Source organism: Solenopsis invicta, chromosome 14, assembly GCF_016802725.1.
Source record: "Solenopsis invicta isolate M01_SB chromosome 14, UNIL_Sinv_3.0, whole genome shotgun sequence".
Taxonomy (NCBI): Eukaryota; Metazoa; Arthropoda; class Insecta; order Hymenoptera; family Formicidae; genus Solenopsis; species Solenopsis invicta.
The window spans coordinates 15,924,846-15,942,124 of NC_052677.1; the positions used below are offsets into that span (position 1 = coordinate 15,924,846).

The 17,279-nt window shown below is 39.9% G+C and overlaps 1 protein-coding gene across 8 annotated transcripts in view; it reads right to left on the reverse strand.

The window, feature by feature from the left end:
* Positions 1-17,279, reverse strand: part of LOC105207608 (serine/threonine-protein kinase tricornered) — a 131,567-nt gene that overhangs the window by 89,843 nt on the left and 24,445 nt on the right. For 2 of the 8 annotated variants that reach the window (XM_011177161.3, XM_039457411.1), the window contains exon 1: positions 7,555-7,891. The exons of 5 other annotated variants lie outside the window; for them this stretch is intronic. In XM_011177161.3, coding sequence (XP_011175463.1) covers positions 7,555-7,891 — 337 coding nt within the window. Of the gene's footprint in view, positions 1-7,554; positions 9,737-17,279 lie in introns of those variants that run through there. One more of the 8 variants, XM_039457410.1, reaches the window with a different exon arrangement.

The window sequence follows — 17,279 nt, forward strand, 5'->3', positions numbered from 1 at the left end:
ATACATGCAGAGAGCTCATATATTTTTCGATTATTAAAATTCGCGTAACCACAGCAGCTGTTTACTGTTTATAAAGCAGAAACGCAAGGCTAAGCTTCCACTTTGGGTGATAGTAATGGTCAGCGAATGAGGTCAGAGAGTGAATTGCATTAAGCTTAAAAACCCGCGACGCAGAGAAAACGGGTCATAAAAGTAACTGGTCTCTGGCGAATAGTTAGCGGAATATATAACATATATATAGCTAGTGCAAGTAAAGTATTAAGCGAGTTCTTAATCTTATTTCCATTTATTACTCAATTCAATTTGCCCGCAACGTTTTTCCAATCCATTCTGCATGATTAATAGACTATATCGGAAGACAGTTATATCCGAGAATCCTCATTCTTAGGTCTTGTCAATTTGCGTTCAAAAATTCTGAAATTATATCGCAGCTTATATTGATTCTACTTTACAATCTTCCAAATCGATTTTAAGTTTGTAATCACGACAAAAGATCACCCTTCTCCGTCTTTATATAGATTGTGTAATAAGTATGTAATATAGATTGTGTAATAAGTAATAAAAACCGCGAAGGTATGTTCGAGTAGAAACTGGATGACGGCTCCGCCTCGGTGCAACGAAAGAATTGCAGGCAGTCGCATTCATTCGTTTCCACAATCGCGTGAAAGTTCCAGGAGAGACCATCGATTCTGCTAATCTTCGCACGAAAATCGCGTTCGACGTGCCCGTCCTAAATTTCGAAATCATCGTTACGCGCACGTGCCTCGAAATGATTATGGTTTCGCTTTCTTGCCGAGTGTAAATCTCGAAAGGTCTCGTGACACGGGTCCAATCTGACGCCATGCAACCATTCGATTTTTGCGCACTACTCAATCGTTCAAAATGAGAGTATTATAAGCCGTAATTTTGTTTGTGAATCAGATATATATAATTTAAAATGTATTTTAAATTATTGTGTATCTGTATTTTTCAGAGATAGACTTTTATCTATAGAATGATTCAACCATCGGATAAATCAAAGACAATCCTAAAACAATATACTATGTTTATCTATCATCATTAAATAGCAAAAGATATTTATAAAAAGGATATATACTCGTAATTCACTTTTTTAAGAATTTTTCTAATTTGTAATATTTTGAAATCCGCATTTTTCCAGAATTATAATTTATCCAATTTGATCTTGATTAAAATTAATATAGCAGTTGTGACGACCCAGTTATTGTTTAATAGTACGCTTATAATCATTACTTTTCTGTAATTTGATATTATTTAAATAAGTGATTAAATTTTTAAATAGTTTTATGCAACAATTATTGACTCATCATTGATAAATTTTAACTATAATATTACAATTAAGTGAACTGCGGGAAAAATACAATTTTCTTGTAATAATCTTGATTTGCATATAAAATGAATGGAAATATCGGTGAGAGGGAAGGGGGAGGTATCGCAGCGACACAATTCCATTTTCCAGAGAAGGAGGAATAATTCTCGTTGAATAAATTTGCAACGGTCTTACGCGAACGAGGAAAAGAAACGACGCTGCGGAACGTCATTGTTCTGATCGAAAGGATTTTCAAGGAAATCCAGTCCGACCTCGGGGAGACGAGCCAGCGTGTATTTTCCTCGAGATACATTAGTCACGCTCGCACGCGGGTCGGCAAGTATCGCGAGCGTGTACGGAACGGATGTGCACGCGCGTGTTCCGTGACGTGTACAGGCGGACTCGCGAGAAGGCAAACGTTTCGTTCACCACGACAGTCCCGATGAATTCTTTTCCGGCACCTGCGTAATTTTCCTCCCGGTAGATTACGAGGCAATGACCCTTCTGCTCCGGGGCCCCGATAGCGGTTAAACGACTACGGGAATAATCGACTCGCGTTGCACCGCGTCGCGTCGCGTCCGCGTTACATGTTAACACCTCGTGCGGGCTTCGCTCACTTGTCGCTGGATTACCACTGGATTACGGTAGAATTATTACGGAAGCACGAGCACCGCGAAATCTTACGCAATTTCGCTGAACGATGAGCATTAACTTCGCTAAATCTGAACGATTCAAACGGAAGGTGACGAAGGTGACTAATATTTTTTACGAATAAAATCTCGATTCTAAACATGATGAACCTGAAAATGTTATTTTATATGCTATTAATTTTAAGATTTCATAAAGTCTCTAGCGACGAAATTTATAAAAATTTTTTTACAATTGCCTGCAATTTTAGAAACAAAATGTAAATATGTTAATACAAACCGCAAATTATTTTATTATATAATTATTACATTAACTTTTTATAAAAGTAAGAAAATGAATGTATTTAATTTCAAGTTCTCATTCGCCAATACACATAACGAGCGATTTTATGAAAACACCAATTAGCCACTTTCACCTCAAGCTAAATGTCCCAAAACTGTTGCCTTTCGACTGCAAATCCTTGACCAAATTTTGGCGCCGATCTCTCCTTGTTACACATCTTTTTTTCTCAATCTAAACGTACACGTAGACCCAATCGTACAAAACAAGTTTTTAAAATCTGTAATATTGCTCTTCAGTCGAATTTTAACTCGAAATATTTCATGTGTGGTTTTTATCTTTCAAAATTCTGAAAAATTGGAATATATTACTCTTATGCAGAGTAATAAATAATATATGTAATTCTATTATACATCATAATTTGAGATTATAGTAAAACCTCTTGGAGAATTTAAACAGACCGCTAAATTAATTACAATTGAATTGAATTCATCCCAGCTCACTCTGGTAATGGGAATCGAATCGTTCTGAAATCATACCGCGAGACAATTCGCGGCGATTGCACATGACCTCGCTCATATCTCCGGCTCTCGTGCATCGAACAAGCACAATGCCGACGACGCGTCGTCGTTAAGAGGTCTCACCAGGTCTCGCGTGTACTGTATTTCTGTACGCTTACGTTAACACCGCAAAAGCGCCTGCGAATACGATTTACCATACAAATCGGTCGCTCTCTCGCCAAAACTAGCATGCACAAACATGCGCGATACTTGTCCCTCAAACGACGTTTTATCTACCGGGTGTGTCATCGGCTGGCGCGCTACCAAAGTTTCGAAATGTTACGACATGGCGACGAAAAGTTCAGAACGTCGCGACATCGGCCTCGAATGCGTGTTACGTCCGCTCGTTTTAGCGCAATCAAAAGAAAGATTACGAGAATCTTATCTTTTTTTTTGTTCAAGGATATATTAAGATTTAAATATTCTGTGTTTATTGACAACAATTTTATCAAATGTTAATTGAATATATATTGATTAATTATTTTTAAAAATTCGGAATCAATTATTTCTCTTATTCATTTTAGAATTTGATACTGAGAGCAAATTTTATTGATTTCAGATTCCAAAATATCACAGGTAACAAAATATATGTTAAATTACATTTAAAATAGATTCTAGATAAATTAACAGTAATTTAATATCATAGTGCAGCTTGTAAAACATTTAAATTATAAATTACAAAATGAAAATATGACTACTCTTTTTCATTTTTCATAAACGCGTCTTCAATTATTGATTATTCGATTTAACTTCTATTTAGAAGTTAAATTAATAATATCAATACATTTGTATTGATATTTTTAATGGTAATATATCACAATGCTGATTGACATTGACATCCATTTTTGCAACATGAAATTCATATCTAAGAAATAATTGTTTTATTGCAACAATTTGGATCGCAAGAACTATGACAAGAATGCGATGAATAAATTCAAGGTGCAATGCATTGGCCCGTTTCAATAGTAAGAGGTCAGACTGATGGTCGGTCGGCAGGTGCGAATGGCAGCCGACAGGTGACAATGTGCGGTCGAGTCGAACGCGGAACGCGCTTTAATTACCTAGCCAACCGTTTCCGTCCGATCTAACTGTCGCCGCCTATATCGAGTTACGAGTTTTCAAAATATAAATATTGTGAATCAATGTACACACCAATGGACGCACAGAGATAAAATTATCTATCCAGATATTAGTCGTCAGACATGTAACAAAATGACACTGATAACCTATTGAACTAGGCGAATTTATCTATGTATTCTGCGTCGCAAAGATTTCTCTTATGCATCTAAGGTGCAAACATCTATAAATTGGAAAGCATGATACAAAGCACAGTAATAAACAATAAATACATAATCGTAACTGATATTTTATATATATATATATACATAATCGTAACTGATATTTGATATATATATATATATATATATTGGAAAAAAAAGTAATTTCAAAAAACAAATCAAGATAACTTTTTTTTCTTTGGATATTACATAGCATGGAACGCATATCCTTTGTATCGAAAACAATTTTATATACTAAATGGTTTTTCAACTTTCTTATATAAGAAATTTCTTAATAATGAAAAAAATTTAATTTTCTATTAAGACAAAGCATCCTAAAAAAAAAAAAATAATAAATTTTCGAAAGAATATTTCAGCTAATTAGCCGCTTGAATTCCATACACTCCTTTGCATCGAAGCCAAAGAATCGTTCCGTACAGAACGTTTGACCGCAGCCTACTTTTATCGCATAGCAATCCCCGTCGCGGGCGTCGGCTAGCGTGAAGATCCTACAATTCCATCCAGCAGAACACAATCCTGTTCCGATCTTCTCCGAGGAAGACTCGCCCACTTCAGCATCGCGATACCACGCGACACGATGACGGTATCTCTTTTCACGCGAAAAGTACAGAATGTCGATTATTATTGCGAATGCCGGTGGCGTCGCGGCCTGATTTTACCGTCGAGTTTAATATTTATTTATCGAGTTCACGGTTCATCCTCTTTCCGGCCCAGTTATCGCGCTCTGCCAAGTTGCGTTCACGTCACGTCGCGAGAGAGAATGCCAATCTCGGGAACATCGTGGCGTAAGAAATTGCATCCAGATTATTATAAAAAATATAGCGAGTATGTGTCATATTTTGTACATAGAATATGTTATAAAAAATCAGATTTACACTTTGTTTAAAGCGGTATATACATCAAAATCTGACGTTACACGATTGTATCGCGCTTATTATATCCTGCTCAATTTCCAAAGTCATCTAGAAATCTTTGCATCTTACAAGATTTATAATTTGTGCATTTTTCAGAATTGTATATTTTTAAACAGAATCGTGTATAAGCGACGTGATTATTTATTTTTGTATTAGCAATTGAATTGATTAACTGAAGTGAATTTGAAATAGCATTAGATAACACAAATGTAACACAATTTCAAATAAAAGTAGATTCGCATCACACATAACGCTTAATAGGCTGTTATCTAATAGAGAAAGTGTCATTCCCCAAATGGAGAAATTTGTATTGCGTTTTGTTAAGCGGTAGTGGAGTTTGTCGACCCTACTGTTATTGCGAGATTTGAAATCGCTTGGTTCGTTCGCCTGATCGTAACACACTCGACTCGACACGTGTGGGCTGACTTATCGAATCCTGCTCGCAATCGCGCGATTTGTATTTCGTCACGTGTACGACCTACATGAACTATGAAATACGCGCCAGAATGAGAACGTCAGCCTGGAACAGCGATTTCCATCCGTCAATTTACGAAGGTAGATTTACATCAAGAAGCAAGATTCAAGGGTTAATTAAAGAGAAACTTTTTGCTGTTTAAGGAGCCATGAAAGTTAATGCAACGATCTATTTGTTAACATTTTAGAATACCTGAATTCTAAAACCGTTATTAAGTACAATAAATGCATGAAAAGTATTGCATCCAAGACTTATATCATTTATATTATACACAAATTAAATATATTGAAAAGAAACTTTTGAAAAATCTTTTACAACGAAAATTGCTCAAAATTCATCTTTAAAAAATCGGCAATTATTCGTAATTGTAGATTCGATCCTAATTTTCGAAGGCGCTCAACGAAGCGGCTGGTAAAATCAATGCCGGCTCTCGAATGTGGTACGTGTATGTACTCGGTTCCGCCCGAGGAGGCAACGGCTTTGTGCGAATTTTAATGCACCTACGTCGGTGGCGGAGTCCTCATATAATTTTACGCTTTGTCGATAAAATTTAATTAGGCGATTTCTTTTGCCGCCCAGCGGAACTTCTGAATAACGCGCGGCGCGTTAGATATACGATATCAATTATTATTCCTCGCGAGCTATATAAACGTGAAACGCTTGTTAATGCGCCGTTAGACATTCGATTTAGATTTCACGAGAATTACGCTACCCATTGCGATTTCTCAGGGCCGAAGTCTGAAACGGCGAGCATAAATATTTGGATGGATATCAAACTGGAGATATTTCAGTTATATCCTACATACAGAATATAACTAAGAGAAAGAAAATAAGAAGAGATTAGAATTTTCATCTGTCAATTTATTTCGTGAAATAACGATAGGATATTTCACGGCGTAGAACGGTGCTTCCGTAATAAACAGATATATTAATCTAACTGTAATATTTTGAATGGAAAATTACAGATCATTATTTCAGCAATAATTTTTTAGCAGAAGGCACGAGATAGTTGTCGTATAACTGTTATAAGACAAACAAAATATTCACGCAGGATCTATCAAACCTCGGTATAGATTCATAAGTTTCAAACACCTGGTACATCGCGCTACGTGAAACCTGTTCAACCAAAGTACTCATTTGTCACTCGTTTTAGATCTGCCGGTTTCTTTGTTCAGCACCATATGGACGGGACAACATCAGCAACGTGCGCGGCCACGCGCGCGCGCGTATTATGAAAAGCAGCAGAAATCCGTGTGAGGGAAGAACCGTTAACGCGCAGCGCAGGTATACGCACATATAAATGTGTGTACTCGCGCTTCTCCTCAATTACCCATTACTACTACGAGCGCGTATTCACCTCGCGCGAACACGTTCTTTTTATTAACGGCAACTACCGCGCACACATATGATGATGCACCTGCGATGACTAACAGTAACACGTGGATGGGAAAGAGAACGAGAGAAAGATAAGACGATTGGGCCCGATCTACGTGATTGAGACAATCGCGAGTGCGCGAGTTGCTCTACCGGTTTGCCACGAAACTTACGATGTGTAACGCCACGGTCGATTACGGTATGTCACATTTAACAGTTTCCCAAGATAATGTCAACGATAGCGTGCGCTGTAAGTTATTAATTATATTGGCGATCCCGCTCTCGTGTACGTAGGACAGTCAGAGTGAAAGAAAATTAATAGTGAAGAGTCGCTGATACAAGCGATTTTATGTTTCAAACCGCATTACGAGGAAAATCGTCGAGAAAAATCGAACAATGAGTCTCATTATTTGCAAAGCCACTTAAGATTAAAAAGAATGAAATGTAGAAAATTTATGACGAATGATAATTCTATTGTTAGAATCACAGATATCTCTTATTCCACATTTAAAAACTCATGTCTACGAGTTTATTTGTGACAAATAATAATTCTATCGTTAGTCTCACAGATATCTCATTTTTCATTTAAAAACTCATCTCTACAAGTTTAAAAAGCAAAAAAAAAAGAATGCTTTAAATAGCCAAAAGATGAATGTCCTCCCCACTTTAGTTTCTGTACCTGTCTTGCCGATCGGCGGCTGTCCCAGTCTGCTGAACCACCTGAAGAACCGCCTGGCCGTCGTGGCCGCCGGCGGTCTGCAGCCATCCAAAATAACTACACCGTTGTTGTTATTGTTGTTATTATTATTGGACCCTCCGCGATCCGGCGGCGCCGTCCTGCTGTAGGGCGACATCCAGGCCGTCGTCGTGCTCTGTATGGTGGCACCCTTGACGGTGGTGATGGAACTGGTTATCTTGGCGCCCGGGTGGGGCACCCAGTCCTCCGAAGCGACCGGCATTTGTCTCGTCTTCTCGTCGGACGAGTCGAAGACGAAGCCGCAGAATACGAAGGTCATTCAAAGCTGCTTGCCGCCCTGCCGCACTAATAATCAAGCCCTCTCTTCCGGAGGGAGGTAGGGAGGGAGGGGAATTCCTGGATTCCCCCGCTTCTTGCCTTCGACGAAGACTCTTTAAGTACGCTCTCGCATCGACACCTTGAGCAACGTTGCGCTGTCGCGAAACTTCAAAGACGATCGTATCGGAAATATTCTCGGAACTCCGCGCAGAACTCAGACCCGCGAGTTCGATGTCGCGATGCGCGGAACCGGCGGCGGGCAAAATATTCACGTTCGAAGCATCAAGCTTTTCACGAGAATTCTAGCGCATCGCGTCGAGCGCGCGCGATTCGTCGACTGACCGCTCCAGCGATCTATTGTCTGCTCGCTCGCGCAAATTCCTTATCAGCGAAGACCAAATGTTATCGCTTGTAGCGCGCGCGCGGGCGCGTTGCCAAGTCTTACGCAAGGACGGACGCTTTAATTGATCCGAGCGCGCTGCGCTCACCACGTGCTCTATCTTCTTCAACTTGTTGCGCGTTTAACGTACAAGCCGGTGCCACGAAATCGATCGGGACAGGACCGCGGAGAGGAGCGCGCAGTGCTTCGGAACTTGCGAACCGCGCGTGTAACATCTAAGATTCCGTTTCCGCAGATAATCCGGTGGAAGCGGTTTTAGCGGAATCAGCTATGAGACGAGCGACGGTGTTCCACTTGTTGAGCTTGCGACTGATTGCACACGAGGTTCTCTCCCGACGGTTCTCCAATTAATTCCGGATCTTCCTCTATCGCGAGATTAAACTTCCTTAGGACAGATCCGTTAAGCGAAATCGAATCGAATCGAAGAGGGAGGGGAAATTATTGCACGTAGGCCAGGTTTTGCTATTTGGTACGTTACAAGGTACTCGGTTTCCACTGGGCTGCAGCTTTACAAAGTAAGCCTGCTGCAAATCCCGTTCATCACGAAAGCTCACGTTAATGCGACGCGCGTCCAGCACCGTCTAACAACACTCGTCTATGCGCGTGGCGTGACCACGACGTCGTGCCGCACGCTACCGCACAACAGCCGACACTTGGAGGTCGAGGTTAGACACATATATATGCATATAATTTCTCCTTCTTTCTCTTTCTCTTTCTCTCCTCTCTCCTTCTCTCGATCCACCGCCGGTCGTGCTCGGTCGATCACGCAGCTCCCTCATTACTCGCGCATCGCCGCGCTGCGGAGAACCATCATCGCCGGTGCGCAGTTCATTCGCCCTGAACGCGAGCAGACGGTACGTGCCGACCGACTCCGGACAACGGCGCGGCCGCCGGCGGTTGCGATACGCCGGTCGTGTTCGCTCAGCCGACCCGCGCGTCTATCTCTCGCGCGACGACGCGGACGAGAAAACACGTAGGGACGAATTCCGGTTCGTCGTGGAATTTCACTGTACACGTCTCCACGATGAGGAACAGTCACGGTCGCAAACACCTCACTGATATAGCTGGCGAAATCAAAATCACACTCGCGAAAGCACGCTTTAAACTCATCCAGGCAGGGCACGAGGACGACGAAGAGAGAGCGCCGGTTGCGCAATTCTCATCTCGAAGGACACGTTTTCTCGCCTCGTATTGCACTTCGCGCGTCCACCCGCGCGTACGACGTAGACGCGAGTACCACGAAGACCGGAATCGCTCGCTCACTCGCTCGGCTCACTCCTCGAGGCCTCGCGATAGACTCCGCGCGGCCAAACGTCGCTTCCCTCAGCGCCGCTCTAAACGTACCAACCTCGTCGTGCCCCTCTCTCCCTCTCTCTCTCTCTCTCTCTCTCTCTCTCTCTCTCTTTTTCTCCACTACCTCGTCACCGCGAACCGACCGCGGCGCGACTCGCGCGTCTCTCGTAGAAGACTGCCGCTAATTCTTCCATGTTCCCCCACTGGCTTTCTTGCACTGCCCCGCTCCACGACACGCACACCCGCGCGCGACCATAACTTACCACCGCCACCAACACATTCACTACCACTACCTGTACGACTCGCCCGCTCGCCCCGTCGCGTCAAGCACGGGGCTACGTAAAGGCCCTGTTACGTCGCGCGCGTTCGAGACGATCGATTCAAAATTGATCCCAAGACGTCGTAGGTAAACAAATCTCATACATCCACGAATCTCACACATATGCCAAATGAGAAATCGTATAAATATGGGATACAGGTGAGGTAACTGTCCCAATTACGAAGTCCGCCAGTTGTATTAGAATGAAAGGTAGAGTTGTTTTATAAGTGTTTAATCCTTTCGCACCCGTCGCTGCCCTGAGGCAACAATCTTCAGATCCAGATGTTAAACTAATCAATTTGAACAATAATAACCCTCATTTTGCTTTCTGCAAAACCGTTAATAGGAAAATTATAAGAAAAACCAGGTCACCATCTGAATACTATTATAATAATAAATAGAGAACAACATTTTTTCAAATAGAATTAAGAGATGAAAAGGTTAACGTTAAACTGAACTCGTCATATAAACGTAGATAGATGCGTTACAGTATTGAGTACAGGAGCAGGCCAATATCAAATCCCGCGCACAATAGAGGAATACTAGATATTAAATATTAGAAAAAGAAATTTAGAATTTTAGAATCAATTAACACTGATATAGATAAATGATAAATTATGTTGCGTCTTGTACGATAAATTTACGTCTCACATTTTATTCGTATCTATTCTGCATTATGTTTAATTCATTGAGAAAACTGATTCTAAAATTTTAATTTCTATTCTTAATCTAATGTTCCTTCGTTGTACGTAGAACCTTGATACGTGAGGCAGTAAACGGTGAGTTAGTATTCAAAATATTAATCGTAATAATAGGTTCAATATCTTGTATTTTTTTTTCTTTCAAAAAGTACGAGAGAGTTATGTATCAAAAATGTTTTAATGTTAAACTCCAAGATTGTCAGTAAATTCGTGATAGTAAATAAAGAAGCAATATTAAATACACGCGGCAGAATTCAAGACATTGATTGGCAGCAATGGATTATATCATCTATTTTTATTTCTTTTATTATAAATAATCAATTTTCGAGCTTGCTTCTTTTATTCAGTACATATTAAAATTGTGTGAATAATGATGAAAAAGAATGTCTGTTATATATTTGAAAAAGCCACGAAATAAACGTATGTATCAACTGTCACTATGTACTTAAAGTGGCAGTAATTGGGACAGTTAGCCTGTTGATCAAGAAACTTCGTTTGTGATTGCGTGATACATTCAAGATATGCGAATGAGAAAAGGAGAAATCTTCTCTGAATGGAAGCAGAAGTTATACAAATGTAAATCTTCTTCCTACTTTTCCCCTTCTCCGTATTACGTACAAGTAGTGCTAGAAAAACAGTTGACGATGAATCCCCCGCCAATCGAGGTTTATTTGATCCGGGCACAGAATAGACGTTAATGTTGAATTGTGATGTCTGTGAATTTGTTACTGATCTCGCCCTTCAACGTGAAGTGTGAAACGGGCTTAATCGTTTCTTTATCTTACTGCTTCTTCCAACCCTCTTGCTCTGCCTGCCTATAGGCCTATATCTTCATCTCTTTTTCCTATCCGTGACTAGACCGGTCTTTCGTGAATACACGCGCGGTATACACAACCAAGCATACCTAATACTTCTCCCTACCACACTACGACACCGTACGCGTCTGTTAAACTCGCCAGGTCGTCAGGTCGGCAGGTTCGTCGCCTACGGACCCTTTTCAAATCTCGGAAACATTTTCGGGAACATATAATAGTAATCGGAAAATACGTCAGAAGAAAAGTTAGAAATAAACAAACGCAAATATAAATAATAAATGAATACGAATATTGACAATGAATAAAAACGAGACAACTCATCTTCTCTTATCTATCTCTTCATTTTTATTAAAGAAATTTCGGTGTTTCTCGAAAAGATAAAAGAACGATAGACTGGCGAGACGATGCGACGAGGACGCTCTATTTGAGCCCTGTATCTGCTTCACATTGAATATCGCGTAGTATTGTGCACGACGCAAGAGAGGCGTAGGCGGTGCAACGCAAGTACACGCACATGTATATACGTGGATACACGGCGGGCTGAAGAGGAGGAATCGAGAGATCGGACCCGCCGACGCTGGCGCACCGTGACTGACAGAGAGTTGCTCTCTCGCGTATACGTGCACGCACAACATATGCACGAGTGTTTGCGCGCGCGCGCGCGCGCGCGTGTGTGTGTGTGTGTGCACGACTCGGTTGCATCCCCACCTTGTGCACGATGCACCGAGGTGGTTCTACCTGCGCGTCACAATCATGCGGTCTGGTCGCGCCATGTTCGAAAGTTTCTAAGCTCCGTCGATCCCGTCGCGCGCTCCGCGAGATCGCACGTGAGAACTTGCGATTTAATCGAGTAAACGAAAATATGTTTAGTAGCTGGACAATCTCTTTTCTTTCGTTTCTAAGTGCATCGGGAATTGCATCTAACGCTTTTGGTTCCGGCGCGTTGACTCTTTTCGATTCTCTTCGCTTTATCTTCGCGCGAATAACCAACCCGCGCGGATGAAACGCGACGCGATAGCGCCGAACGTTTCCTCCTCGGTTCACCGAGATCGAAATGCGATTCATATTCAACGAGCTGGCGTTATCGACCTTTATTGTATCCTCGATATTTGCCATGAGGTCCAATTTATCGGCGCTCTAAGAGCGTGACGTTCACGCGCGTTGGCCACGTCCGCGTTCTTAGAACCAGTCAATTGATTCGCTGATAAGTCTAAACAGCGATTCGACATGTACGATCGATAAGTGATCGCTCGGGCAACGTGCGGCTGGCTGCTAACTGGCGTGCGAGGGAAAACAGAGAACGGAACATCGTACGGAACTCAAAAGGAAGGAACAAAGATAGCCGGCAAGATAATGGAGCAAAACAAAACAGGAATCTATTGTAGGCTCTAGAACGCGCGAAGCTTTCTGTGAGAATAGCCCACGAAACGTATTAAATCCACGCGAATTAGTGTATGAAGAAAAATAGCGAGTATTGCGATGGAATACTAAAGTCCGGTGACGGGTGTAAAAAGCAGAAGCAAATAAAATCTTGCAGTTTAAATAAGGTTTTCAAGACAGAGAATTTAAGACAAAGAGAATATGAAATACAAAAACGAGGAGAGCCGTGAAAAAAAGCAGCGCTCAAAGAGGACGAAAAATTCTTGCAAATATAATTTGACAACTCTGAAATTTAAGTACGTGCTACTACTTTACGAAGTAAACCAAAGCGTTAAAGAGTCAGAACGAGAGATGCCGAGTTCAAATTTCGGTCGACTTAATTTTTCTGTCGGCCGCTTTTGTGTTGCCATTTTTCTGTAATTATCCAACGAATGATTACTATCTTTTCCTAGTTCATACTGATTTATTATTTTTATTACAACTATAATATACAGTTGAATTGCTATTTGTCCTCAAATTTCTGGTTGCTGGTACGACTTCTTTCTCCGAGTGTGCAAGAGTAAAATTAAAGGTTGTGTGTAACTAAACGCGCATAGAGATAAATGCGTAGAAAAATGAGAAAGAGCAAGAGGCGAGAGGAACTCTCGAGGGGGTTTCCTCGGTAATTTCTTCTTTCCTGTACTGCTGATAAACGGGTGAACGTCGCATTCTCGTTGAAAATGGAAAGTCGAGGCAATTATTATTCGGCCGAACGGCGTAACAGAGCCCGTTCCAAAGGCGAAGTAAAAACAGAAAGCGTGTCCGCGCGCGAGTGCAAGCGCAGCGAGACTTCACGCCCGCGTGTGGTGGCGTTTATGGTCGTCGTTCTTGCAGACGAGACGTGCTATAGGGGGGTTTCAGATACGAACGCGACACGTTAAACTTCATGTTACCGCAAATGCATACGAAGTACGATTACAAAGAGTTCCATTACAAACGAATGTTTTATGGAAATCAGAAGTGGAACGAGGAAAAATGCCGTTTAAGCTCTCGCAGATCAACATGTAAACTCTTTTTTTAAAACGTGTTGTTTAAAACGCTTTTTAAAACTACAAAAATATAACTTCTCAATTATAATCCAGTTTTCACGTGTATTAAAACGTAAAAACAATTATTTTTAGACCACTTATAGGTACATGCATTTTTTAGTTTCACGTTGAAATCAGATTTCTGAATAAAAAAAAAGGGATTTTTGTTTATGTAATTTTTTTTCATTAAATTCGCAATAGTATCAAATATTTTATTATTATATAAAAAATCATCCGCTTCACGTTTCAGTTGTATAAATTGCTGTGTATAGGACAATTATTAATTTACTGTGTTAATATTGACTATTGTAACTTTTGGTAACTAATATGTGATCCATTAATAATACGTTCTAATGCATTTGAGTACAATGAAATGATAATGAACAGATTAAGAGAGACAAATGACAGTCTGAAATAATTTTTTCAAAATTATCAATCTTAGAATAATTAGAGTGTTCATTATGGTTTATAGAGTATAAAGAGAATGTTCATTATAGTCTATAGAGTATAATCAACGTAACCACGATTAACGTAAATTAAAGTTATAATACAAATTTAATTAGATATGATCCGAAGTCTTCTAATTTCTTATAAAAGAATCAATTCTAATTTTGGACGATTCAAACATTTATTCTTATTTTAAATTTTTCAAGGCTGAAAGGAAAGATTTTTCGATTCTCTTAATACAAAAATCATTAAGCAAAAAATTAAATAAATAATAAACCCCAAAAAAGTGAATGATATTACAAGCTATCTGAATAGCATGCACATTGCAATCGGAGCTTGTTGAAAGCTATACCAGGACGCATAATTTCCCAAATTGCGAGGATTAGAACAAATTTCACAGCCATTAGCTTGGAAATTTTCCATTCGTTCGCTTGGCTTCCGCGAGATGTTAATTATGATAAACCGATTACGCGTACCTATATTCTCGTACACGCACAGCTACATGCACAGCCAAACGATTAGTAATAGCGTAAGTAGGTAATGGTGTAATCAGAACGGCCCCGAGGGGGTACTGTCGTCGACCTATCTTCACCTATTATCGACATCTTGATGGGTTAGTCGTTAGGAAACAGAAATCAACCGAAATGACTGTCGAGCCTTAATTATTTGCGATCGATTTCCGATGCGTAGCGACGCATCAGAACCGCTGGAAAACAGATGAAAAACTTTCGTCGCGATGCAACCGGCGAATTATGTCAAGGGGTTGCAACGGGGCCAACGCACCCGTGTGTTTTTTCGCGCAGCATCCGCCGCGTCTGGGTAAACGAACGCGGAGATTTACAACATCAGAGCGACTCTTCCGCACCACGTGTAGACAATGGTCTCGGTTTACGACACGTTATCTTAAAGCGTGAGTATAAAGCAAACGCGTTACCTCTCCGTGATAAGCGAGATATACCAAAACCACTATGATATTTTATACACATAATGTAATGTAAATATGTTCTTTGCTAAATAATCAAGGCGCCAGAGGCTAATTCTGGTATCATAAATAATTTAAGTTTGAGAAAAGGAGAGAAAGAGAATTCTCAATGAATTTAATTTCTAGGACACCGAATGAATTTTCTTTTTTCTTTTAAAGTGGATTTTCATAAAATTTTCATTAGAAATTAAAATGCAGAAAAATTATTTTAGTTATTAGAAGAGCACCACCTATAACAGATACTAGATGCAGACTCTGTAGTTTTGTCTAATACGTTCAAATTAGAGAAAGATACCTGCTACTGTTAGCAATTTTGTTTTTTACAAAAAAAACATCACGTCATTGATAATTTAACCGTTAAAAATGCTAAAGCAATTGTGCGTAATATATAGTTATATAATATTACTATACTCACTTATCTAATGCAAATGTTGGTATAAATAAAGTTCATTATCTGTAAATACCTTATTTGCACCTGCGTTTTCGCTTGTACATTAGCACTTAAGTGCATACTTTTATTTGGATTCCTGTACTTTAGAATGTATATTTATATATTTTTTCTTTAGTTATAATTTCTAAATTTTTTCGTTTACTTATAATTTTTAAAATTTTAAAGTCTTTGTATTTTTAATCGCTTTAATTTTAATTCGTTTTTAAATATTAAAGTACTTAAAATGTGTAATTACGTTTGTCAAAACGCATTAAATTTGTTTAACACTCACAAAACCTTTATTTAGCTCTGTCCATTGTATGTTTATTTTTTGATAACGCGATTAAAAATAACATGTGTTTGGCCTATCCTTATTTCTCGCATCGTAAAATCTCCGTTAAAATACATTCGTTCCGTTTCTCGCCCTTCAATCGTAAAATCGTTATATACTCTAATACGTGACATGTCTCTCTTTCTAAGGCACGTAAACCTTTTTATTTGGCGAATCGTAAAACAGTTATTTTCTACAAGCCACCGCTTCACCTTCGAACGAATTGCCACGCGTGGTCTCGCCTAACGTTCACGGCAGACCATCGAATTATTACCACGTAAAAGTCGCCGCAATAAAAAGCCAATAATTTTTTCGCGGTATGCAGCTAAGCCCGGGCTTGTATTATCCGCGCTCATAAACCGTGCATATTAAAAAGGCCAGAGGGTGAATAAGGAATGAGAATCCGGGCTCGTGCCCGCGTTGCACCGCTCGTATGCTTTCCGAGAAGGTCTTATCCGCGAGACACGAATTTCTTTCTGGGCATACACGAGATAACAGAGAGACAACGTGCGCATACACACACCAATCGGAACAGGATGTGGTTCATGCTGCTGGTTGTCTCGACTGGCGAAAGGATGTGTCCACACGATGCGTGCGAACACAATGTTAATAATGAGCATTGTATCCGCGCAAATTGCTTGCCGTTGACTACGTGAATTGTACGAGTGGCAAGCAGAAGCGTTTGGAAAAAAAAAAAATAACGCAAGTTTAATGACTTTCAAATGGAAAACAAAATTAGCTGCCGATTACGTAAAACACGTTGTTTTCATGCTACCAAGAACAGATATATGTGCGCGTTGCACATATATATGTAGGTATATATTTAGAATAATAATATGTAAATGGCGTACTGTACTGACATTTCATGAATGCCTCAGTTCAGTTACAGTAAAGCTTACGATAAAATTGACGATATGCGCTGTTGACATATATCCGGCACGAGATCTCGCGATAGTAATAAAAACACGCGCAGATACCGATTGTGTCGCAAGTTGATTACATATAAGAATACTGCGCAATATGTTAATTAATCGATCCTCGTCAGTTTGTAAACATTTTAGAAAAACAGTGTACACTTCATGTATGATCGGATAAATGTGACCAATTAAAATATCTAAAATTATTAAAGATTAAGACTTAGTGTAGAATTATTAAAATTCATTACGAATGCAGAAATGCAGTCTGTTACGAGAAAAATATTATAACAATTTGTATTCTTATTCA